This window comes from Podarcis filfolensis (genome assembly GCF_964270895.1).
Source record: "Podarcis filfolensis genome assembly, chromosome: 16".
Lineage (NCBI taxonomy): Eukaryota > Metazoa > Chordata > Lepidosauria > Squamata > Lacertidae > Podarcis > Podarcis filfolensis.
This window is the reverse complement of record NC_139620.1, coordinates 22,753,798-22,779,180: the sequence shown is the minus strand read 5'-3', so window position 1 is coordinate 22,779,180 and position 25,383 is coordinate 22,753,798. Positions and strand designations below refer to the sequence as shown.

At 47.1% G+C, this 25,383-nt stretch overlaps 1 protein-coding gene across 2 annotated transcripts in view; it reads left to right on the top strand.

The window, feature by feature from the left end:
* Positions 1-8,921, top strand: part of CABP7 (calcium binding protein 7) — a 56,327-nt gene extending 47,406 nt beyond the window's left edge. The window contains exons 3-6 of one of the 2 annotated variants that reach the window (XM_083590632.1): positions 3,513-3,625; positions 3,700-3,768; positions 5,808-5,961; positions 8,727-8,921. In XM_083590632.1, coding sequence (XP_083446758.1) covers positions 3,513-3,625; positions 3,700-3,768; positions 5,808-5,961; positions 8,727-8,854 — 464 coding nt within the window. In that variant the 3' untranslated portion in view covers positions 8,855-8,921. The remainder of the gene's footprint in view (positions 1-3,512; positions 3,626-3,699; positions 3,769-5,807; positions 5,962-8,726) is intronic. The other variant, XM_083590633.1, reaches the window with a different exon arrangement.
* The last annotated feature ends 16,462 nt before the right edge of the window (positions 8,922-25,383 follow it).

Sequence of the window (25,383 nt, the reverse complement as noted above, 5' to 3'; positions counted from 1 at the left end):
GCTTTAGTTGGAAGGCTCAGTTGCTCAGCAGCAGAGTATCTGCTTTGCATATGCAGAAGGTCTAACAGGTTCAATCCTTCAATACAGTCATACCTCATGTTACGTCCGCTTCATGTTACGTTCTTTCAGGATACGTCCCGTGGCGACCCGGAAGTACCGGAAAGGGTTACTTCCGGGTTTCGCCCCTCGCTCTTGCGCAGAAACGCAAAATGATGTCACGCACATGCACAGATGTAGCGAATCGCAACCCGCGTGTGCACAGACGCGCCGCAGCGGCTTGCATTCTTTTCATGGTAAATGGGCCTCCAAAACGGATCCTGTTCGCAACCAGAGGTACCATTTGTACACACCTTTTGGTGCCAGGCAAAAACATTCCTCTTTAACCAGGCCTTTGGCTGATTGACGTCCAATGCCCTTTTAAAATGTGTTGAGGGCAGGGGTTATAGGGTTGTTCTTGTTTTTATTTTGTGTTTTGTGTTTTTATTTTGTGATTTTATGTTGTCAACTGCCCTGAGACTGGTGAGCATAGGGCAGAATACATGTTAAACAAACAAACTATCCATGACATCTCCAGGTAGGACTGTGAAAGACTCCTCCTGCCTGAAACCCTGGAGAACCACTCTGTCAGGGACTGGACTGAACAGGAAGAATGGAAATTGAGCCCTCGGTCTGATCGGCTCCTCTCAGAAGAGGAGGAGTGGGAAATTTTGACCCCCATGTCTCCAGCAGTTTCGGGAGGAGAAGGAGACATGGATGATGCACAGCAGAATGAGGAAATGTCTAGTTACGAGATAGTGGAAGAAGAGGGAGAAGTGAGAGAGCAGACAGCAGAGACCTCCCTGGAGAGTATGGGAGACCCTCCTAGTCCAAGGGCTCACTGGTCCCTCCACAATCAGGAACAGAGAAGGTGGAGGGATTTGACTCCTGTGACTTCCCGTAGGTTTCCAGGATGTTGTGGGAGACAGAAGAGGAGGGACTCAGAGTAGCCAACGTCTCCTATACACGGAGACGTAGATCCTTTGTCTTGCAACCAGATGACTGAATCAAAAGCCGTAAAATATGAACAGTTTGTTCTTCTTGCCTCTGAGGCTACTGGGGGAGAAGAGGATACTGTCAGGAGCTTGTCCTACTCTCGAGTAGGACCCTGGCAGAGACACATGCCCGACTGGAATGTTCTCTCCCTCCTGGTCTTTCGTTTGGGAGCTTCAAAAGCTTTCTTCTGCCCAAACATCACAGCGATTGATGCCAACAAACATCGGCACACTTAGGGATCCGCAGAGTCTTCACAGCTTGTGTAACAGACCTCAGCAACTCGGCATTTTGGCTAAACTACCTTACTTACATATAAACACACATGGAGCACTGCAACATGGCTCCCTCTCACTCTAGCATCAGACAGCAAAGAGAAAAAGAACAAAGGATAATAGTCCCACTTCACGGAACACAGCAACACAAACATCCTGTCTCCATCACTTTCCACTCTGTGGAGTCAAAACATACACCGTCACGTGATAGACAAAAATCCCATGACTGCAATAATGGAGCAGGAATTCTAACAGATACTCCACACTTGAAACACTGCCAGTCAATGTAGACAATGAACCAATGAACCAACCAATCGATGAACCAATCGTCTGACTCAATACAGTGAAGGGACATAGCATCTCCTTTGCATGCCAAAAGTCCTAGGTTCAATCCTTGGCATCTCTGAGTATGGCTGTTCTCCACTAAGATGAGATGGGTCCTAGGGCAAGGGTGGTATTTCAGTGGTAGAACATCTGCTTTTCATGCAGAAGGTCCTAGTTTCGATCTGTGACATCTCCAGGAAGTTCTGGGAAAGACTCCATCCTGAACCCCAGGAAAGTAGCTGCCAGTCGGTGTAGACAATACTGAACTGGATGGACCGATACTCTGACTCAGTATAAGGCAGCTTCCGGTGTTCCTGCACTGATCAGCTGGAGAATAATATACCTTCATTTTCTGCTGCTGCCTCTGGGCGGCCTTTGTTGCAGTGACAGATTAACAGAGCTGTCCGTGTAATGGAGATAATTAACTCTGGCATTCCCCAATAATTATCCAGAGGCCATGCCAGCTCATCTGATCTACTCACCAGATCACCAGGGTAGATAGAAGATCCCCAGAGGGATGGTGTTTTCAGCCCAACTCTATTTCCTAGGTTATTGACTTCCTTGCCGGATTTTAATCTGTGAGCTGGTTACCTAATGGGCTTTTTAACCTTTGTGCCTGTTTCTTCGGGGGCAGCAGGGAATGGGGGGGGGGTCCAATCAGATGGAATGGCTGTTTGTCAAGGCAGCTGGGATGCAAGATCAAAGGCAGTGAAAGGCAGTGTGTGAAGTGATACACACAGAGGCAGAGCATCTAGCTAGCATATATATTTATCTCCTAACACATGCACTAATGGGAACTGAATTGGTGGTGACTGACCAGGGATGAGATATATAGGGGTCGTGGCAAATAGCTTGATGAAAATGTTGGCCCAGCCTGCCTATCAGCTGTGGTGGGGAAAGGTGAATTCAATGCTAGGGGTCATTAGGAAAGGGATGTAGAATTATTATTATTATTAAAACCTGCCAGAATCATAATGCAGTTGTACAAATCTATCCTGTGACCACACCTGGAAGATAGGTCAAAAAGGATACTGCAGAGTTGGGGGGGGGGGGAGCAGAGTTCAGGAAAAGGGCAATCAAAACGATCAAGGTACTAGAGCAAGCCCAGACTTTCCCTGACCCATAAAAATGGACCCTGTGTTTATGTCTTTGAATCGCCTTAATAGTTAGTTAGTTAGTTAGTTAGTTAGTTAGTTACAGTGGTACCTCGGATTAAGTACTTAATTCATTCCGGAGGTCCGTTCTTAATCTGAAACTGTTCTTAACCTGAAGCACCACTTTAGCTAATGGGGCCTCCTGCTGCCGCCGCGCCGCCGGAGCACAATTTCTGTTCTCATCCTGAAGCAAAGTTCTTAACCTGAAGCACTATTTCTGGGTTAGCGGAGTCTGTAACCTGAAACGTATGTAACCTGAAGTGTATGTAACCTGAGGTACCACTGTAGTTAGTTTAAATAATTAAAGCAACCTTACAGGAGAAGCTATGTGACTAACACAACATATCATTTGGACCTCAGAAAACATTCTGTGTGAAAGCAAAGCTAAAAAGCAAACATATCCCTTCTCAAACTATTTAGAGACAAACAAAAGCAAGAAATAACTTACCATATAAATATAAATGTAAGACTGTCGTCACATAGGTGGTTGGCGAGCAATGCAAGCAGGGGAGGTAACCCCTAGTAAGAACACATACTTCTAACACTAGTATGCCAATTTGGTTGTTTTCTATGAAGCATTGCTAAGAGCAATTATTGCTTTCCACAAAGAAGTTGCCTGCCTGTGAATTGTTTTTACTGATTTTAGTACTGTATTTTTATATGGTTTTAACCTGCCATGGGGACCTGGTGCTGCCTCGTTTTCACTTGTGCTGGTGTCTGTCATTTCTAGGCGATGGACAAGTGGACTTTGAGGAGTTTGTGACGTTGCTTGGCCCCAAACTTTCCACATCCGGCATCCCGGAAAAATTCCACGGCACTGACTTTGACACTGTGTTTTGGAAGGTAAGGAAACACCGATTCCCGCCCCCCGCCCCTGAAACCTGATGGTTTGGCCCTCTTTCTTGATTTTACTGCAGATATATGTACTGAAGATGCGTATTTTCCCGTTTTTCATGGTGACTGGAACTGCTGGTTCACACCAGGAGGTAGGCATCACCATTTTCCTTAATTATGTCATGCTCCTTCATGCTTCCCAGCTCAATTTCCATCTCGCAGAGGAAGGGAATGGGGATTCTTCAGGGTGTTTCTACATTTTATGGCAGCCTCCCCTCAGCCTGGTGACATCCATGTGTTTTGGACTACAACTCCCATCAGCCCCAGCATGCATGGCCTTCCACTCATTGAGGTAGGGATGGAATCTGGGAGAAGTGATGGTGAAGTCATAACAGGTTTCAGTCATCATTGGAGCAAGCAGCTCACTTAGAACTCTCCATGGTGCTGAAACTACCACCTGCCTTGTGCCTTCACCATGGTACTGAAACTACTGACCTGCATTGTGCCCTGTGGAAGGACATTAGCCTATCAGGAATGGTGGGCCTGTGGTCCGCCAGATGTTGCTGGACTACAGCTCCCATCATGCCTGACCTTTGGCCATGCTGGCTGAGCCTGATGGGAGCTGTAGTCCAACAACATCAGGATGGCCACAACCTCCCTATCACTAGCCTATATGAAATCCTAGAACAGCCTTCCCAACCTGGTGCCCTTTAGATGTTTCAGACTACAACTCACATCAGCCCCAACCATGTTCTTATCTACCCTACCATCATACAGCAGTGCTGGTTTGGGGCTGATGGGAACTGTAGTCCAAACCCTCTGGTTTTGTAGTCCAAAACCAAGTTGAAGGAGGCTGCTGCTGGGTTTGGCACCCTGTCTTTAAAACAATGTCCATAGGATCACTTTTAGCAAATCAATATATCAAAACACTCTATTCCCTCCACCGTTTTCAAGTAGCCCCATTTGTGTAAATATGCCACACAGCCAGTCTGTGATTGCCTTGCCACCTTCCTTTTAAAAGATCCGTGGGTCTTGAATTACAAACACTAGTCATTGACTAAGGAGCTTCTCTCTTTTATCTTAAGATTCATAGCATTGAGCCTGTTCATGCAAAGCCCTAACCATGGCTCAGTAGTTTCTTCACGTGAACCACATTCCTCTTGGCCAGGGACGGAAAACCATTTCCAGCCAGTGGGATGGATATGTATTTATTTATTTAAAAATATTTACATGCCGCTGTGTCAGAAAAATCTATAACAAAGCAGTTTCCAGCAATAAAACCATAGAATAAAAACCATAACAAAGGTTAAAACAGACATCAATTAACCATTTTGGAAAGATGTACTCTTAATTGCCTACATAGGCCTGGCACAATAGTAAGGTTTTCAGCATAGAATATGCCTGCTGAATATCTATTGGCAATGAGTTCCACAAGACTGGCCCAGTAACATTAAAGGCTCAGTTTCTTGTTGCTGTCAAACGAGTCTCAGCAAGTCAGGAAATGGCCAACGGTGCTCCTGCAGATGATCTCAGATACTGATCTGGGGCATAAGAGTTCAGGCGATCCCTGTGGTACCCTAGAGCTAAGTTGTTCAGGGCTTTGTAAATTAACCTTGAACCTGGCTTGGTAGTAGATGGGCAGACAGTGCAGCTGTTTTAGCAATAGTGTCTCATCTCCTTGACCAGAAGCTCCTGTCAGCCGTCTGGCCACTGCATTCTGCAGACCCGCACAGAGTGCATTACAGCAATCCAGCCTCGATGTTACCAATGCATGGACTACAATGGTCCGGCTATCCCTGTCCAGGAATGGCTATAGTTGATGAAGCCGGTAAAACGGTCCCCCAACCTCCCCTGCCCAGAGCTGCTTTGAGAAGTGGATAGCGCCACCCACCTGTCAGTCATCTGACATCACAATGCCATCAGGTAGCATATTTTCCTTTGCCCATGTGGTTTGAAATGGAACCGGAAGTCATTGCTTGGATACAACCCAAATTTCCATCATATCCAATCATTGGTCATGCTGGCAAGGGCTGATGGGAATTGTAGTCCAACAGCATCTGGAGGGCACCACATTGGCTAACCCTGGTGTACGTGTGTGTATATGTGTGTATGCTTCCTGGCTCAACCAAAGCTCCATGCAATGGATTCAGGAGCTGTGACCATCCTGTGACGACTGTTCCTACCTCCGCAGTGTGACATGCAGAAGCTGACGGTTGACGAGCTGAAGCGGCTGCTGTACGACACTTTCTGCGAGCACCTCTCCATGAAGGACATCGAGAACATCATCATGACGGAGGAGGAAAGCCACATGGGGAATGCAGAGGAGTGTCCGGTTGATGTGGAGAGTAAGCAAACCTTTGTCAGCACTTGGATCACTGGGTGCCATGGGATTTCAGTTTGGGAGCCATGGGAATCATGGGAGCCATGGGAGTTGGACATCAGCTCCGTACGTACCCTTCTACCAGCTGGCCATAAAAGGGAACTACATGCCCTTGAATCCCACAGGCAGGAGCATCTAGGTAGAAGCCTTCCAGCCAAGGTATCAGGTGATGGGGAAGGAGCCAATCATCTCTGGCTTCTCCCTGTAGGTAGGATAGGGGTTCTTTAAACTGAACTAAAAGTGCTCTGGGACGCGGGTGGTGCTGTGGGTTAAACCACAGAGCCTAGGACTTGCCGATCAGAAGGTCGGCGGTTCGAATCCCCATGACAGGGTGAGCTCCCGTTGCTCGGTCCCAGCTCCTGCCAACCTAGCAGTTCGAAAGCACGTCAAAGTGCAAGTAGATAAATAGGTACCACTCTGGTGGGAAGGTAAACGGTGTTTCCGTGCGCTGCTCTGGTTTGCCAGAAGCAGCTTAGTCATGCTGACCACATGACCCGGAAGCTGTACGCCGGCTCCCTCAGCCAATAAAGCGAGATGAGCGCCGCAACCTGAGTCAGCCACAACTGGACCTAATGGTCAGGGGTCCCTTTACCTTTAAAAGTACTCTGGGAAGCCACATGGTTGTCCCTCAGTACCTCTCTCCATCCACCTAGATCTGATCCAGGGCTCAGAGGGATGGAGAACTTTGGCCCTAGAGAAGTTGTTGGACTCCAATTCCCATCATCCCTACCTAGCTTAGCCAACAGTCAGGGATGGTGGGAGCTGTAGTCCAGCAATCTCCAGAGGGCCACAGGTTCTTTACCCCTGCAGTACTATATACCTGGGCAAGAAGCGGTTCTACAGGGTCTCTGGCTGGTATGTTCCCTGGCCCTGCTACACCAAAAGAACCAGATCTTATGCATAATGTTCATAAAGTCCAGACTGTCCTCAGGATAAATCGAACTAGACAGCAACCCTCCAGCAGGCACTCAGTGGTTCAGGAAGCTTCCTCACCTAGAGACCCACACTGTTAAACTGAGTGGGGCAAATTAGCTCAGCAACCACCAGTTGTCATGAATTCAACCTGAGACCTTCTGCATGCAAAGCAGATGCTCTACCACTGAGCTAAGGTCTTTCATTGACGTTTTTCACTTTTAACCCACTGGCTATGGTCTCTATTCCCATTCTCCCAGCTATTGGGGTATCCATCCCTCAGGCCTTCCTTTCCTCTCAACCTATTCAGGGGCATAAGGGATGGTGGGTGGCGCTGTGGTCTAAACCACTGAGCCTCTTGGGCTTGCTGATCAGAAGGTCGGCGGTTCGAATCCCCACGATGGGGTGCTTGCTCTGACCTAGCTCCTGCCAACCTAGCAGTTCAAAAGCAGACCAGTGCAAGTAGATAAATAGGTACCGCTGTGGTGGGAAGGTAAACGGTGTTTTCGTGAGCTCTGGCGCTCACCATGGTCCTCCATGCGCCAGTAGCGGTTTAGTCATGCTGGCCACATGACCCGGAAAACTGTCTGTGGACAAATGCCTGGTCCCTCAGCCTGAAAGCAAGATGAGCACTACAACCCCAGAATCACCTTTGACTGGACTTAACCGTCCAGGGTTCCTTTACCTTTTTACCTTTACCTATTCAGGGGCATGATTCACCCGCTAGCAGCCAACCTCAAAGAGGGGAGGGAAACCATCCTTTTGGGTTGTCTTCTACAAAGGCTGTAGTATCTAACTCTCCTTAAGAAACTGCAGCACCTGGGAACCAAAAGGGAGTGCAGAGAAGGTGGTTAGCTGTTCAGTGTCCCAAAAGGACTGAGGACTGGGACAAATGTCCCACATGTCCCATGTTGATCCGGTCCTGGCAAGGCCACAACATCAGCAAGTCCTGTCTGTTCCTGTGCTAGATCTTGCTCACTCGTCTTTTGTTTAATTAGGGAAGTGGTTGTTCTGTTTAGGCTATGAGCTGCTTTGAATACTAATGCCAATGGTAGCTGCAAGGGGACCAGTGGAGAAAGAATGGCTTTGCATGCCAAATCACACCAGCCCAGAGCGGCGGGGGGTTGGTAGTCAGTGTGTAGGAAGGAGCAAGTCTCAGAAGTTGGATATATCGCTGGAAACGGATCCCCAGATATTGCAGGGAGGGCAGGGGCTCCAGGTTGAAGATTTCCCACGGGCATCTGTAAGAACAGGATATGGGACTAGATGAACTACAGTGGTACCTCGGGTTAAGAAGTTAATTCGTTCTGGAGGTCTGTTCTTAACCTGAAACTGTTCTTAACCTGAAGCGCCACAAGCGCCCCACAGGGGTCGTTTAACCAGCCCACGAGCCACGCCCGAACCAAGCCACCCTCTTGGCGAGTCCTCGCGCGCTGCACTAAACCGTCGCAGAGCGGCGCGGGGACTCACTTCCGCAGCGCCAGAAATCATGTCTGTGCAGATACAGACACCGGAAATTGTATCTGCCCAGATTCCAGATGCAGGCACTGGAAATCACGTGTGTGTGTGCAATCTGGCCCACAGAGCACAGGGGATCTCCGCTGGAGTGAACCGGCCCAAGCGAGGTAAACTTTGCTGACCCCTGGGCTAGAGAATCTTTAAGCTGAGCAGGTATCCTTTTTCTGCTGCCATCCCAAAGTTATGCCACTGACTTCTATGCTCTCTCTTTTCTCATTCTCTGTTCAAACCACCCTCCTCCTCCTCCTCCTCCTCCTCTCCTCGTTCCTCTCCTCCTCCCCTTTCTTCCCTCTTCCTCAGCCTGCTCAAACCAACAGATCAGACAGACGTGCGTCCGCAAAAGCCTCATCTGCGCCTTTGCCATCGCGTTCATCATCAGTGTCATGTTGATTGCTGCCAACCAGGTGCTGAGAAGTGGGATGAAGTAGCCACAGCTGGAAGGATGGATGGATGGATGGATGGACGGACGGATGGATAATTGGAGAGATGGACTTCCTTGAAGAACAAATGGAGAAAATAAACTATACATATCTATAAATACCTATAGCCACGAGGGCCAGGGGTGGGATGGGGGGGAATTGTGATTCCTCCACGGCAAGCCTCCTGCACACACACCCATAAACCCACCTCCCCTCCCTCCTGTATTCGGAGGGGGGCTCCCCTCCTTACCCGAGATGCTGCTGTCTTCTCTCAGCAGATAGCATGGTCTCCCCCTGGGGTGGGTCCACCTCAGTCCGGCTGGGGAGTCCCTGGAACCACCCCCTCCCCACGGTGGAACTTTTAAACTCAACTTTAAAAGCATGTCGACGTGCATGGAGACCCCACCCCACCTCCTAAAATCTGAGTGATGCAATACCGTGTGCTTTTATAACCAGATATTAGACTCCTACAAATATATATATATATATATGAAATTATTATTCTTCTTATTATATATAATATACATATATATATTTATGATAAACTGAATAATCAGTTAAGCAATACACTTGCGTCAGGATTTTCCAATCTGAAATTCAGGCGCTGCATGAACATTAAACACTCCAAGGGCTGGACGCGAATCACTTGCTGTTTGTATTTTCATCCGACCTCCCCCCTTCCCAGCAGGCCCTTTGGGGGCATCTATGCACTTTTTTCTCCCCGCCCCCTACCCTCCCAAAAAGAACCTGGGAGGGAGGGGCTTACTAGAGCCTGCTTATGTGGACCTGGGGGTTGTTCAGATGGAGGACGCCGGCCAAAGGTCGGCTTGCTCAGAGGAGGAACCGCGCTTTGGTGTGGCCTCTGCAGCCGTTCTCTTCCCCACTGCATGCGAACGAGCGACGGCAGGCCACACCAGGCGCAGGGAAATCCCTTCTTCCTCCTCAAGGGGGTGCTGGGCCAGAATGTTCCAGGAGACATAAGAGACTCCACCTCCTTTGTGCCCTGAGCCATCCACTCACGACGGTGTCACATCCTGTATATATAAACAAAGGTGTCCAGAGAGCACCACTGACATCACCAACTCCGCCATCTTTCCAGCTGCAAATTTCCCTTCTGCTAAGCCCAGTATAACGTCACCCGGCTAGAGGGGAGGTCTCTTTTCCAACAGTGTTTTGTCTTGAGGTGGAGACGTCTGAGTGATGGAGATATCACTGCTATTCCTGAGCAGCCTGCCTCAGCAGTTAACTATTTCCCCTGTTGTTTAAAAAAAAAAAAAAGAGGAAGGAAGGGAGGGGAAAAAGAGAGAGATATCTATCTATATATATATTGTGCCTTATTTCTGATTTGAATTTGTCCAACTTTTAACTTGCAAGCTGTTGGTTCTTGTTATACTATGGCTAGATCAAAGAGACTTTCGCTCTTCCCATGCTTTCTTTCCATGAATGTATTTTGTGCCGCAATGAGTCAATTCTTAAACTTTAAAGAAAAGCCAAGCGGGTCCTGTTCCTTAAGTCTGTTGCCCTTTTCCGCTTCTGTTTTTTGGAAATGTGCTCTGCTCAGAAAAGTACACCGGAAGCTGGTACATTAGCATAGTATGGGGCACTGCCCCACCAAACTCAGTCTGTCGTCAGCCAGCCCCCATCTGCCTGCCTTCTTACTTGCAGCCAGTCCAGGGCGGGGGGTGGGGGGTGGGCAGGGGAGACCTGGCCATCAGATTCCTCCTCTGTATTCTCATCAGTGTTGCCCTTGTAGAACTCAGCCAGAAGGAGGATGGAGACAAAACTAGAATTAGCTGGCTCTGCATGCCATTGGCTCTGGCGCCCCCTAGTGTTGGGCTCCCTGCCTTCCACCCAACAATCCCTATGGGCACCTCCGGATCACGTTAAATTTAATCCAGCCTAACACTAGAGCTGTTCAGCAGAAACCCCTCATGTGCATGAGAGGGGGGTCGTAGGATCGAGACTGAAGCACGTGCCAGTCACAACCCCTCAGCATTTGGTGTTCATCAGAAAGGGCCTTCCATGCATCACAGGTGGTTGGACTAGATAACTCTTTGGGTCCCTTCAAACTCTACAGTTCTATGATTCTATGCATGCAGCAGTGAGAGCAGGGCATGTTGGCACTGGGGGCACAGCCAGCAAGAGTGGTCCCACTTAGTGCATGTTGAGGAACTACAGATATCTGAACAGGCAGGTCCCCCCAGATACATTTTGTTGCCTAAGTTGATGGAGAAGACAACTCCCTGTCCCGATTCCATGTATCAAAGATGACTGGACTGCCTGTTGAATCTTAATGCAATGCCCTCCAACAGAGAGGAATTGGCCAGGGGGTCTTAGGAAGAGCAGCCAGGGGCTGCTGCTGTGGTTCAAGGATGCCTTGGCTTGCCTACCAGTAGAGATAGCCCTGTGCACATTCCCTGCTTTGCAGAGAGTATTATATGCCGCAGAAAACTGATATGTCTTTAGTGTAAATCCACTCATCAGTTTGAGGTTTAGACACCATGCTGGCTAGATGAATCATGCATCTTTGGGACAGCACTTGTAGCCTGGACATCAGAAAGAGATGGAATTGTTAGTAACTGTATTGTGAATCAAAGCTCTGGTCGAGGATGAGGTGAGATAGCTCAGGCCTCTTTGCTGAGCTACATTTTGCCTGCTCTTGGGACTGGCCTAAGCAAGCAATGGACATAATGGGAGTTCTCTGCCTTGAATTCCTGTGCATGTAGGCCTGTCCGGTTCACATATGTGCATGTCCATCAAAGGGATGGCTTGTACGCATGACTAGGCCACCCAAGACACAATACCAACAATGGACCCCTCCTATTGTGTCAACTTGTATCATGGTTTTCTATGGAGTTTTCACATGTTCCGTTTTTTTGTTGGCAAGTGTGCATTGGCTGCTTTTAGGGGGAAGCTAGAGAATGTCCCTGAATGGCTGATTATGCCGTCCGCTTTGAAAAGGTGAATCAGAGGCAACATTATAGAGGTTTATAAAAAGCACTCATAGGAAGGAGGAAGGAGGAAGTGGAGAGGGAGAAAGGTTTTTCCTCCCTCTCTCATAAAGCTAGAACTTGTAGAATCCTATGAAGCTGAATGTTGGAAGGTTCAGGACAGACCAAAGAAAGAACTTCTTCATGCAGTGTGTAGTTAAACTATGGAACTCCCTTCCACAGGAGGCAATGGTGGCCACCAACCAAGATGGGTTTGAAAGAGGATTGGGCAGATTTGTGGGCTGTCAATGGCTGCTAGCTAAGATGATTATGCTCTGCCTCCAGTCTTGGAGGGTATATGCCCCTGAATGCCAGTTTGCTGGGGCTCAGAAGTGTGGAATGTTCTCTTTCACTCAGGTATATTATTATTTATATCTTACTCATTTCATTTACAGTCATACCTCACGTTACGTTTGCTTCATGTTACGTTCTTTCAGGTTACATCCTGCAGCGACCTGGAAGTACCGGAAAGGGTTACTTCTGGGTTTCGCCGCTCGTGCATGCACAGAAGCGCTAAATTGTGCTTCACGCATGCGCACAAGCGCCAAGTCGCACCGCACACCTGCACAGATACGGCGCTTCAGGTTGCACTCTTTTCATGTTGCGAACAGGCCTCCGGAACGGATCCCATTCGCAACCAGAGGTACCACTATATATCCCAACATTTTCTCCAGAGAGCTCAAGATGGCGTACATGGTTCCCCCTCCTCATTTAATCCCCACAACAACCGCATGAGGTAGGCTAGGCTGAGAGGCAGTTACTGGTCCAAGGTCACCCAGTGAGCTTTATGGTCAAGCGGGGATTTGAACCCTGGACTCCCTAGTTGTAGTCTGACACTCTAACCAATATGGGCTTCCCATGGGGATCCAGTTGGTCTTTGTGAGAACAGAACATTGGACTAGATGGGCCATTGGCCTGATCTAGCAGGGCTTTCCTTTTGTTGATTGTAAGACCAGTATGTTTTTTTCAAACATATAATTAACCGAAAGAACAAAACTACCCCCTCTGCTTTTAAATCAACAGATGAGCTATTGCCAAATAAGCTAGCATAGGAGATACCGGTGCGGTATTCACAACTAGCTATGCTCGCTGAGGCTGATGGGAGTTGAAGTCCAATGACATCTAAAGGGTTCCATGCTGGCTACCTGCAAAGCAGGTTTTGCCAACCTTGTCCCCTTCCAGATGTTTTGGACTACAACTCCCATCAGCCTCAGCTGTGCTGGCTGAGGCTAATGGGAATTGTAGTCCAGAACTTCTGGAGGGCACCAGGTTGGTGAAGAATACTATGGAGCTTCTTCCATGGTCAATCATTTGTGTATTAGGGGTGAGGAGAAAAGGAAGGGATTTGGCAGAATTGGGATGTCAAAAACTTGCCCTGGTTTTCTTTATCAGGAACCTGGGATCAAAAAAGTAAGCTTTTGAGGACAAAAAAAGGACGGAACCCAGAATAAGGTGTGGACTGCACTATATATGTGCACTTTGCTTGGCAACTGCCCCCCCTCCGCACTCTCCCACCCAATAAACGCTATCGGCCTGAATGTTCAACTATAGCATTCCATTTGGGGCTGGTACAATAGCAAAATCACACCAGAATTCTCTCTGGCCAGTTTCAGATAGCAAAGGCGACCCCACCTGGTGGCTGCTGGCATCTACCAGCATCTAAGACCTGCCTTTTAGTAATTTGTGAGACCACTCCCGATAACAGGGAAAAACCATGAGATGTATTTGAGGATTTTCACTGTCACACATTCTTCCGAAACCTATGCACACAGCCAACAGAAAGTGCTGAGCACCCGGAAGGATCTGTGCATCCAGATGCCAGAAACGAGCTGCAGAAGCTTCTCTCTTTGAGCTAACAGGTGTTAGTGCTTCAGGGGCACTTTTGGAAAGGGAAGGGAAAGAGTTTAGGGTTGCTGTTTTCAAACCTTTGTGTGTGTTGTAATCTTGATCCTGCTCTCTCCACCACTGCAAGTGCTGTTTTTTTTTTAGGGGGGTGGGAACCAGACACATTAAGTGCACACATTTACTTCCATATCTGACTTTGACCTTTCTATAAGGGTTTTTTAAATAATAATAATCCAATCATGGTGAGGACTTGTATCCAGCAATTGACAGTCTCGGTCTGCTAGGCGAGTCCCTCCATTGGGCAGAGTGAGGTGGAATACATGGAGTAAGTAATGATGGCAAGGAGCAAGTAATAATATCCCAGCCCTAACTGGAGATTGAACTTGAAGTCTCCTGCATGCAGATCAGAAGCTGTATCCCTGAGCTATGGTCCATCACTATACTGATGCCTGGTCCATCTAGCTCTGGCTGTCTACACTGACTGCGAGGAGCTTTCTGGGGTATTAGGCAGAGGACATTCCCAGCCCTACCTGGAGAGGCTGGGGCTTGAACTTTGGATCTTCTGCAGGTATATGCTCCGCCACTGAGCTATGGTCCCCTGTGATCTGGGTCAAGGACAGGTAGCATGGGATGATGGGAGTCGTAGTCAACACATCCGGAGGGCCCCAGGATGGGGAAGGCTGAAATAAAAGTTGCCATGACAAAAACCCCGCTGGTACAATTCGCCAAGGTGTTTGAAATAATATGCACATTCTCAGAATTTATTCAAAAATGTAAGCCCAAGGGGGTTTATTTTTAAAAAAGAGAGAGTCTTGGTTCTGTTTGCAATGCTCCTGACAGAGTGAATATTGTTCCATTGTTACAATCAAAGAGGGAATTGCTCGCCATCATTTATAATAAAAGGCATAAATCATACTGCTAATTTCTAAATAAAGAGCTCTTGGTTGCTGTTTGTTTTTTTAAGTATAGATTAAACAATTCAGCCTGCTGTGCATTATTAACCATAATTTTTGCATGCTGGTGACAACAGTCCTTACTGTTGTTTTTCTTTGGGGGGGGGAATGCCTGTCAATTTGATGGGCAGGTTATGTGTGGCGAGGGAGGTGGTAGCTGCTCTTTTCCAAGACCCTGTGTGTACATTTGTGTGTGCACATGCATGACAATGCAGAATGTGTCTCTTTGTACTGCCAAAACATATTGCACCTCTCTGTGCAGTCTTGTAAGAGCCATTCATGCAGCACATAGTTAAACTATGGAACTCACTGCCACAAGAGGCAGTGATGGCCACCAACCTGGATGGCTTTAAAAGAGAATTGGACACATGCATGGAGGAGAAGGCTAGTAATGGCTGTAGCCAAAGTGACTAAGCTCTGCCTCCACAGCTGGAGGCAGTGATGCTTTTGGGTACCAGTTGCTGAAATCCACAGAAAAGGGGAGTTCTTTTGCGCTCGAATCCTGCTTGTAGGTTTCTCAAGGTGGTCACTGTGAGAACAGGATACTGGATTCGATGGGCCAGTAGGCCTTGGAATGGTTGACACAATATTAATAATGAACAGCACAATCCCTGGCTTCTAATCTAAGGCTGTGTACACACACCCATTTGCTCTGCATCCTGTGAGCAGGTTTTGGAGGCAGTGTAGAGATGGTGAGAGCAACAATCTACATCTGTCCTGTCATTTCTTATGAAATACTGCATTTTGATGCATTTCCCCTAAAAACCAACTTCGATCCAAAATGAGGGAAAGAGCTGTAGATATTCCTGGGGCAACGTGCTCACTTGGAGCTCTCTGTGGTGCTGAAACCAGTAATTAGCCCTGTGCCCTCTGTGTGCTGCTGAAACTACCAGCCTATCTGGTGCCCTGTGGGCTCCCAATTGAAGTCAAGTCAGGACTTGGGACTGCAGCTCCAATAAGCCCCTGCAAGCTTGACCATATCAAATACTGCATTTTGATGCATCCCCCCCCCCAAAAAAAACCCAATTTCAATTAGAACTGAGAAGAAGAGCTCCAGATATTCCTGGAGCAACTTGCTTGTTTGGAGCTCTCCATGGTGCTTAAACTACCAGCCTGCCTGTGGACTTCCAGACAAGTACAGCTCAGGGCATTAACCTATATTAACTCAACCTGGTTGCCTTCATATGCTTTGATCTACAGCACCCATCAGCCATGCCCATATTTTGCTGGGGTTGATGGGAATTGTCATCCAGGTTTGGGAAGACTGCTCTAGAGAAAATATTCTCTTACCTTGCACAGCTATAACCAGATAAAGTGTTTCATCCCACAGCAGCAAAGCCTGTTAAAGCCTCACTTAACTATAAGGACATGCTAAGTTCTGCAAGGCACAGTGAGCGCAGATTTAACTCAATTCTCTTAAATGCTGCAGCTGATATTAGCTTTGATCTGTTGAAGACAGAGCAATTTGACCGTGCGACCAGGATCAGAGGACGCCTACCCCTGTGTCTTTGCCATAACGTTGTGCTCAGCTATAATTCCAGTTCTGCAAAGAGGGATGTGAAATGTGTTACTAATGAAAACGATGCCTCGTTTATGTAAAATACTTTCTTGAGATCATTTCTGCCTGCATTCTAGGCAGAAGTCTCTGACACTTACCTAATGGATGATCCTCCCTTAGTCTCCCAAATTATGAATTTTTAATAGGAAACAGATTAAAATAATAAATAAAAATGGGGTAAACTCCAAGAGTCGTTAGCAAATCCCCCAGCACTATATCTGCAGAACCTCTGTCCTCCCCCCGCCCTGGTGTACCTTTCACATCCTAGGCCTCCCACCACATGGGAGGCACCGTTTAATTCAGAATATGAATTAAGCTAGGTTTGCTTTTCCTCCAAATCTGCAACCTTAGAAATCTGGAGAATGACCCAGGCTTCTTTCATGCTCCCTCTGTTCTCTGGAATTGCCATCTTTTCCATATTTCCTCGTTCCTGACCCAGTCACTATTAGTTTGTTCAAATCCAGCATTCCCTGTCTTGCCCTTCCTTGTGTTTTTCTGCCCCAGATCTGATTTTTTTGTGCTTTTTCTTCAACAAAATCACAATTGCAACATCCACCCATCTAATGTGGGGTGGGCAAAGTGTTGTTGAGACTTCTGGGGCCTCCTGTGCCTTTAATTTAAAGTTCCCTGTTTTCAGGTCCTGCTTGTTTTATTGCTCTCTCATGAGCAGAGGAATTACTGATGAATAGGACTATCACTCATCCCTTCAACAGTCTCTTAAGTGGCCTGACTACAAGAGAGCAACTTTTTATTCAACATTGCAGTGAACCGTTGCTGAAAGAGACTTATTTCCAAAGAAACATTATAACTTGGAAGTTGGCCACAAGGAAAAGGCATTGCTGGAGAAGATGGTACTATTCTGAGAGATGGTGTGGAACCTTCATTCAAGCTCCACTTCCCACTTATGGCAGAAATGCAATGCAGGGATCCAATGGGGAAGCAAAGGCAGCGGCCACATCCATGTGATCAAACCCCAGCTCAATATGCCAGGTCCAATGCATTCACCCCTAGCCCCTTTCCTTCCATGAGAATATAAGAAGAGGCTGCTGGGTCAAGGCAGTGGCCCAACCTGTTCTCGCAGTGGCCACCCAGATATCTGCAATAAACCTGCAAGTAGAAACACAACCACAAGAGCACTCTCATCTCCTGTGGTTTCCAGCAACTGGTATTTAAAAGCATTACTGCCTCCAGCCATGGAGCAGAGCATAGTCATCAGGGCTAGTAGCCATTGATAGGCTTCTCTTCCATGAATGTGTCCAGTTCTCTTTTAATGCCATCGAAATTAAAAGACGCCTGCTTCTTGGGAGAAAAGCAATGACAAACCTAGACAGCATCTTAAAAAGCAGAGACATCACCTTGCCAACAAAGGTCCGTATAGTTAAAGCTATGGTTTTCCCAGCAGTGATGTATGGAAGTGAGAGCTGGACCATAAAGAAGGCTGATTGCCGAAGAATTGGTGCTTTTGAATTATGGTGCTGGAGGAGACTCTTGAGAGTCCCATGGACTGCAAGAAGATCAAACCTATCCATTCTGAAGGAAATCAGCCCTGAGTGCTCACTGGAAGGACAGATCCTGAAGCTGAGGCTCCAATACTTTGGCCACCTCATGAGAAGAGAAGACTCCCTGGAAAAGAACCTGATGTTGGGAAAGATTGAGGGCACAAGGAGAAGGGGACGACAGAGGACGAGATGGTTCGACAGAGTTCTCGAAGCTACCAGCATGAGTTTGACCAAGCTGGGGGAGGCAGTGGAAGACAGAAGTGCCTGGCGTGCTCTGGTCCATGGGGTCACAAAGAGTCGGACATGACTAAATGACTAAATAATACAACAAGTTGGTGGTCACCAATGTCTCTTGTGGCAGCGAGTTCCATAGTTGAACTATGCACCCCCATTTGCCTCTTCCCTTCATATGTGAAAAGAAGCCAGAAAGCTGCAATCAGCTGTAGCTTTCAATTACATATGAACCAGGAAACTATGGTTAGTGGCTTCCAAACAAACTAGGTAATGAAGCTGTGGTTTAAATCAGCTTTCCAGATCCCAGGTTGTTAGGAAGCCATTAAACAGAATTCCTGGTTCAGCTGTTGCCTGTAGCTTCCTGGTTTAGAGAAACAAGGAGGGTTGTATATGGTTGCAAAAAAGCTTATGAAGCCAGGATTTGATCTTGTAGACCATGTCATAATGAATGAGAATTCTCATTTTAGACTAGGGGCGGAGGAGAAATTTGGTTCAGCGCACATTTAAAGGGGAACCTGACTTATTTGCACTTCCTGAAATGATACAGGGGAAACAGCCATCCTCCCAGATTCACCCTAATCTGAATTCCGCAGTGGAGTTCTCCAGCCAAGTTATGCATTCAAAAATGCATGTGAAGCGTGAATAAAAGTGCATATTATAGTGAAAGCAACAGACAAAAAAAGGTAGGGAAAACTGATTTGCAGGGGGGAGGAGTGTATTAGGCAAGGTTCCATAAAATGGGTATATTAAGAGGAAATCACCTTAAAATACTGCTGGATTTTCCTGAGGACTTTAAAATATATATATATATATCAAACTGATATGGAAGACTAATGGAAAACTGAGGAAGTGAAATAGACAGATTTGCCCATCCACGATTTACCTGCTTAATGGAGGTTCAATAAGGATGCATTGCCTGAGGATATCCATAGGAAGCTGCCTTATACAGTGGTCCCTTGGTTCTCAAACTTAATCCATTCCAGAAGTCTGTTCCAAAACCAAAGAGTTCCAAAACCAAGGTGCGCTTTCCCATAGAAAGTAATGCAAAATGCATTAATCCAGGGGTCAGCAAACTTTTTCAGCAGGGGCTGGTCCACTGTCCCTCAGACCTTGTGGGGGGCTGGACTATATTTTTTTTGGGGGGTGAACAAATCCCTATGCCCCACAAATAACCCAGAGATGCATTTTAAATAAAAGGACACATTCTACTCATGTAAAAACACGATGATTCCTGGACTGTCCACGGGCCGGATTTAGAAGACGATTGGGCAGGATCCAGCCCCCAGGCCTTAGCTTGCCTACCCATGCATTAATCCATTCCAGACTTTTAAAAACAACCCCTAAAACAGGAATTTAACATGAATTTTACGATCTAACGAGACCACCGATCCATAAAATGAAAGCGATAAAGAATGTACTGCAATCACACAATCAGTCAGTCAGTAGCTAAAATGGGTTCCACATAGCCACAAAAACAAAACAAAAAAGAGCAGCCAAAAAAAAACGCAAAGAAAAAAGCAAAAACAGAGAGCGTAACACTCAAAACGGAAGTGTGGCACTCAAGTTGGAAGCGTAACACTCAAATGGGGCCCGTTCGGCTTCCAAAAAAATGTCGCAAACCAGAACACTTACTTCTGGGTTTGCAGTGTTTGGGTTCCAAGCTGTTTGAGTACCAAGGCGTTTGAGAACCAAGGTACCACTGTATTGAGTGAGATCATTGGCCCTTCTAGCTACATGGACTGGCAGTGGAGCTCCAGGATTTCGGACAGGACTCTCTTCCATCACTACTTAGAGATGCCAGGAATTGAACCTGCGAGCTTCCGCATGCTAAGCAGATGCTCTGACCACTGAACCACAGCTCTTCTCCAAAGTCCTAGCCCTTTTTCCCCCTTCTTACTTGACAGGATTGGCCATGCTCAAGATGCCTATTTCTGATCAATGGATTTTCTGGTCGTCTTCTTATTAAAAAAAAAATTGTCTGATTTGCTTTGCTTGTTTCCAATTTCCTGTTGCTATGATAAGAGTTATAGATCTGTACATTTGTATCTCCCCCCCACCCCTCTCCCAAGCCCAGTTCAGGAAGCTTAAGTGCATATCAGACATGGTAAATGACACACAAATTTGCTAAAGGAAAAAAGCTTTTCCAAAGCTGTCACTCTGCAATCGTTTATAAAAGGAGGCCGTGGGAGGGGGGGAGGGGGTCAGTAACTGGAGTTCTGTGAGAACACTGAATTATGCCTTGCAGGACACACACACACAAAACCAGAAAGAAAAACAGAAGCAGCATCACCTCACATTAGCAATAAGAACAACACATCAATTCTAATTTAAACCTACATATTAATAAAAGCAGTCTATGTGTTCAAATAGATTGATGGTAACAAGACCGTGTGATGCAGCAGCAAAAATAGCTTTGGAAAGGGTAATGCAATTGTTTGCTGCAGCAACACAAATATAGCGTCCAGATCAAGGGAAGTAATTGTACCACTCTACAGTGGTACCTCGGTTTACGAACTCAATCTGTTCCGAAAGTCCGTTCTTAAACCAAAGCTGTTCTTAAACCGAGGTGCACTTTCCCTAATGAGGCCTCCCGCTGCCAGTAACCTTCCACCATTTGGCTTCCAGTCGTAGACCAAGGTAAAGTTCGCTAACCGGAACACTACTTCCGGCGATACTATAGCCAACATCAATCATCTGAAGCGCTGTCCCATGGAAGGTGGAGCAAGCTTGTTTTCTGATGTTCCAGAAGAGAAGACCTGAACCAATGGCTTCAAAGGGTAAGGAGATTGCGACTCAACATCAGGAAGAACTTTTTGACAGCAAAAGCCATTCTTCAGTGGAACAGACTACTTCAGAAGGTGGTGGGCTCTCCTTCTATGCTTCTGTGATCTTCTGCCATCTACAGATAATGCAACCATCCTGCAGGAGGATCTGTTCCAACTCTGCAGTTCTGTGATTCTAACTCTCTGCTCCAAGGGTGCTCAGCAAAAGGACCATGGCACAGGAAGCCGACAGATTCCAATATTTAATGCTGGTCTCACGCTCATGAACCCAGCAGTGCCCTGAGAAAGATGAGATATTGCAAGGGTGAGGAATCTCCAGCCCACAGGCCATTCCTGGACCTCCAGAGGAGTCCAGTTCAGCCAGTAAGTCCATTCCCTCCCCCCAGTTTGTGATGCCAGCTGATGGGCAGGTTGGTGGGGGTTCAATCCTGTGTTGGCACCTGTTCATAGTAGGGAATAGGGGTGTGCAGACAAAAGCAGCAGTATTCAGTCCCCAGCAAGTTGGCTGGTGTGTGGTTTGTGTGTGTGTGTAGGGGTTAAACCACTGAGCCTCTTGGGCTTGCCAATCATAAGGTCGGCGGTTTGAATCCCCCAACAGGGTGAGCTCCCATTCCTCGGTCCCTGTTCCTGCCACCCTAGCAGTTCAAAAGCACGTCAAAGTGCAAGTAGATAAATAGGTACCACTCTGGAGGGAAGGTAAACAACGTTTCTGTGTGCTGCTCTGGTTCGCCAGAAGCGGCTTAGTCATGCTGGCCACATGACCCGAAAGCTGTACACCGGCTCCCTCGGCCAGTAAAGCGAGATGAGCGCCACAACCCCAGTTGTCCACGACTGGACCTAACAGTCAGGGGTCCCTTTACCTTTGTGGGGGGGGGGGTTAAATCCTGCTCAGTTTGGCAGGATCCCATGCAACCTCCTCTCTGATTCAGGAAGAGGGTTGCTTGGAAACTCCCATTTAAAATGAAGGTTTTCCCCTTCATTTTAGCAGATTCTGGTGAAAAGCCTCTTCCTATTTGTAGAGAAGCGGAATGAACCAGCTGGCAATCCCTTCTGAGTGGAGAGATGCTTTCACACGGACGCTTCGTTCCATTAGTACCACCAACCCTCCCTCCCAATTCAGAGTCCCACCATAACTGTGCCAGTGACCACTGGCACAGAGAAGCTGAATGAAATGGGGGAGGGCATGACTGTGGAGGAAAAGTGCAATGCATTTTAACAAGCTCTTAATGGAAGGCAACAGCTGGGAGCAACCAAGAGTGATAGGCTGTGGGTGATGACCCATCAAGCTGCCTCCAGGACCCCAGCAACCACCCTGCGATCTCTGGCCCTCCGTCCAGGCACCTCTGGTTAATAGGCTATATGTGCTGAATTAATACCCTGCTGGGGCACACGTTGCCTGCACTTCCCCCAGCCAAGCTCCTTTCCGATGGCACTCTTTAACAAGTTCACCCCTAACAGCTGGCACATCGATGATGCATCGTGCCATTACAGCTTCCTACTCACAGCGCTGTTTAAAAAATAAGGAGAATACAAGGCTATAAAAAGCTGGTAATTTGGACTTCCGGGTTGGCGCCATCGCCGAATGGCGGACTCCCTCCGAGCTCCGGAGGGAGTCTGCTCGGCAGGGGCTGGGTTCTACCGCACCGGCGATGCGGGGACCCTTAGAAACCACGGCCACGGAGGCCGTGGACATGGAGACTCGGCTTGCACCGTTAGCGCCCTCCCGACTCGTGAAGGAGCCTTTTTAAAGGCTACGGATCGGGTGCCGGGGAGAAGCGTGGTGCCTTGAGTTCTCTGCTTCCCCTGCTGAGCGAAGCCGCATGCCATTCGGCGGAGAGCGCTGACTTCTTCCATTGAAAATTCGGACTTTTCAACAACAACCCGTGAGTAAATTTGGAAATCGGGTTCAAAAGGAGGAAAAAAAAAAATTTTTTTTTCGAATTGGATACGAGCGGGGGGGATCCAAAAAGGAAGTCAGTCCCCTCCCTATTGTAAACTTTCCAAAACAAGGACGGGGAAACCAAGACCCAAAAAGGCTTGCATTGCTGATAAAAATTCAAAATTTCACGATGGGGAACTACAAGAACTGTGCTGGAGGAGGAACTGGAGAAGGGAAACGCAACCCCCCCCCCTGGGAACCGGGGTGACTGAAGAGAGAGCCTGGTGAAAGGAGTCGGAGATCTTGACAGCTGTCAAAATAGCTGTCAAAGTCGAAAAGCGGAGTGGATTTTATTATGAGAACTTGGCTGGTTAAATTTGATACAATTTGCTACAACTTGTTAAAATTTGGATACAAAATGGCGAATATGGATAACAAATTGACTTTTGGATTAGAGGAAACAAAGATACAACAATCCCCCTTGAGGAGTTTCGGGACATTACAAGGATTGGGAAAGTGGAAAAACACCAATGGAACTTTACAGGACTGGTTATCTTCTGGGAAAGCTGCAAAACGGAAATAACATCTCGTCTTCAGGGTGTTTTCTTTTTTGTTTTTTTAAAGGAGACAATAGATTTTTCTATTGAAGAAAGGAAGGGACTGAACGTAAGGTTTTGCCCCTGAATAACAACCATCCCTGCAGACTTACCAAACTTTCGAACTACAACGTTTTAGCAGCGGAACAAAGGGAAATCAGACTACAACCTGGAAAGAACAATGGAGGGAGTTTTATTACAGTTTTATTAAAGACTGAAGTTAAAGTTTTGAAAAATAATGATAATAATAATAATTTTGATTTTCAAAAAATTTATTTTTAATTTTAAAAAAAGAAAAAGCCAGCAAGGAGCTGGGGAAAAGTTGTGATTTATGGTCTTAAGAATTCCAGGCAGACACCAGGGGTTGATGGTCAGGGGGAAATTAAACCGGGGACAGGGGGGGGAGAACTAAAACTCCAAAGGCTTGCCAACTTGGTTATTTTTTGCTGAATTGGTCTATTATTCATTATATTTTTTTATTCTCTACCTTTTCTGTTTCTATTATCTGGGGTGCTTCTTTTATTAAAAAATGGAAATTGTGGAATGACATGGGGTGGGTCTTGGGGAAAGAACACTGGGTTTTTTTTTTTTTTCTTTTTTTTACTGTAAAACAAATTAAGTTTCAATTTGAATGGGGAACTTGTTTGGCCAACAATATGAAAGGGGAATATGGTAGGGGTGGGGGAAGGGGGGAGTCCCGTAAAGTGATATTTTTTGTATTTTTGAAAAATTTTAATAAATATTATTTAAAAAAAAAATAAAAAGCTGGTAATTTATGACTCCCTACAGGTAAACTGTGAGCTCTGGGGCTGTGATCACACAACTTAATGGCTTCGGAGTTTGATGAGATCAGGTCGTCCCCGTATAGCTTCTTCCCTGTCCCCTTGCAATGGCTTCTGCTGTTGACACAGAACCACATGTGTACGTGTGTGTGTTTAGATCAAAACCTGTTGCCAGCAGGCATCTATGTATTGTATTAGAACCTGTTGTTTACCACACGTAAGAAGGAGATACCTTCTCTCTCTCTTTTTAAATTGCATTTATATCCCACCTTTATTTCCCTGGCTCTGAGCCTTCTTCCCCTGGGGTTTCCCTCCCACCACTCCTCTACATTCGGCCAGTCCATGACTCCTGATCTATTAGGTCCTAGTCCAGCGTTCTAAACACTGCTCTGCACTGGTTCACTGTCAGGCTTCGGGGAATCCGATCCCTCCCACGGTGGCAGCCAAGAAGCAGATAAACAAGAGTTCTTACCAAGTAAAGGTAAAGGGACCCCTGACCGTTAGGTCCAGTCACGGACGATTCTGGGGTTGCGGCGCTCATCTCGCTTTATTGGCCGAGGGAGTACAGCTTCCAGGTCATGTGGCCAGCATGACTAAGCCGCTTCTGGCGAACCAGAGCAGCACACAGAAACACCGTTTACCTTCCCGCCGGAGCGGTACCTATTTATCTACTTGCACTTTGACATGCTTTTGAACTGCTAGGTTGGCAGGAGCTGGGACCGAGCAACAGGAGCTCACCCCGTCACGGGGATTCGAACCGCTGACCTTCTGATCAGCAAGCCTTAGGCTCTGTGGTTTAACCCACAACGCCACCCTTCTTACCAAGTACTACATTCAATATTCACAGAGAGATGAAGAAATGCAGTCTCTCTTAGATAATGGCGTTGCTCCAAGTCCCATCCCCTTTGTCTCTCCTATTCTACATCACCCCTTTGCAGGCTGATCTGAGCTTTCTGCCTCTGAGCTTTCTGTTCTACTACTCTCAATGCCCGCTTTGTCCTGGGAGATGGGGGGGGGGGTCCTAGAATGCTGTCTAAAGACATGTGAGTCTGTTAGCTGTCTCTCCCCTGGTGTTTCTTCTTCTTCCTGCTGCTCTCCCAATATTTCCCAGCTTCTCCCCTCTGCCGCCTTTGAACCTTCTGCAAACCACTGTTGTAAATCTATACTGTTCTCCTGTTTCCAGGAAGGTTCGGGGGGGGGCAGTTCCCACCATTCTTCCTCAGTCCAGCCCCCGACATTCACCTTCTTCCAGCGTCCCATTTCTTAGTAGCCTTATGGTGGTTTTAGACTGCTCAATGCAATTACAGGGACAAGAGATATTTTGCACTAGAGCCACGATCCTCCAGGGCTTCAGTCACGCAGGCACTGGCACCATCCAGACAAGGTGAGTGTAATGCTCTCGCAATGGGGCTGGCCTTG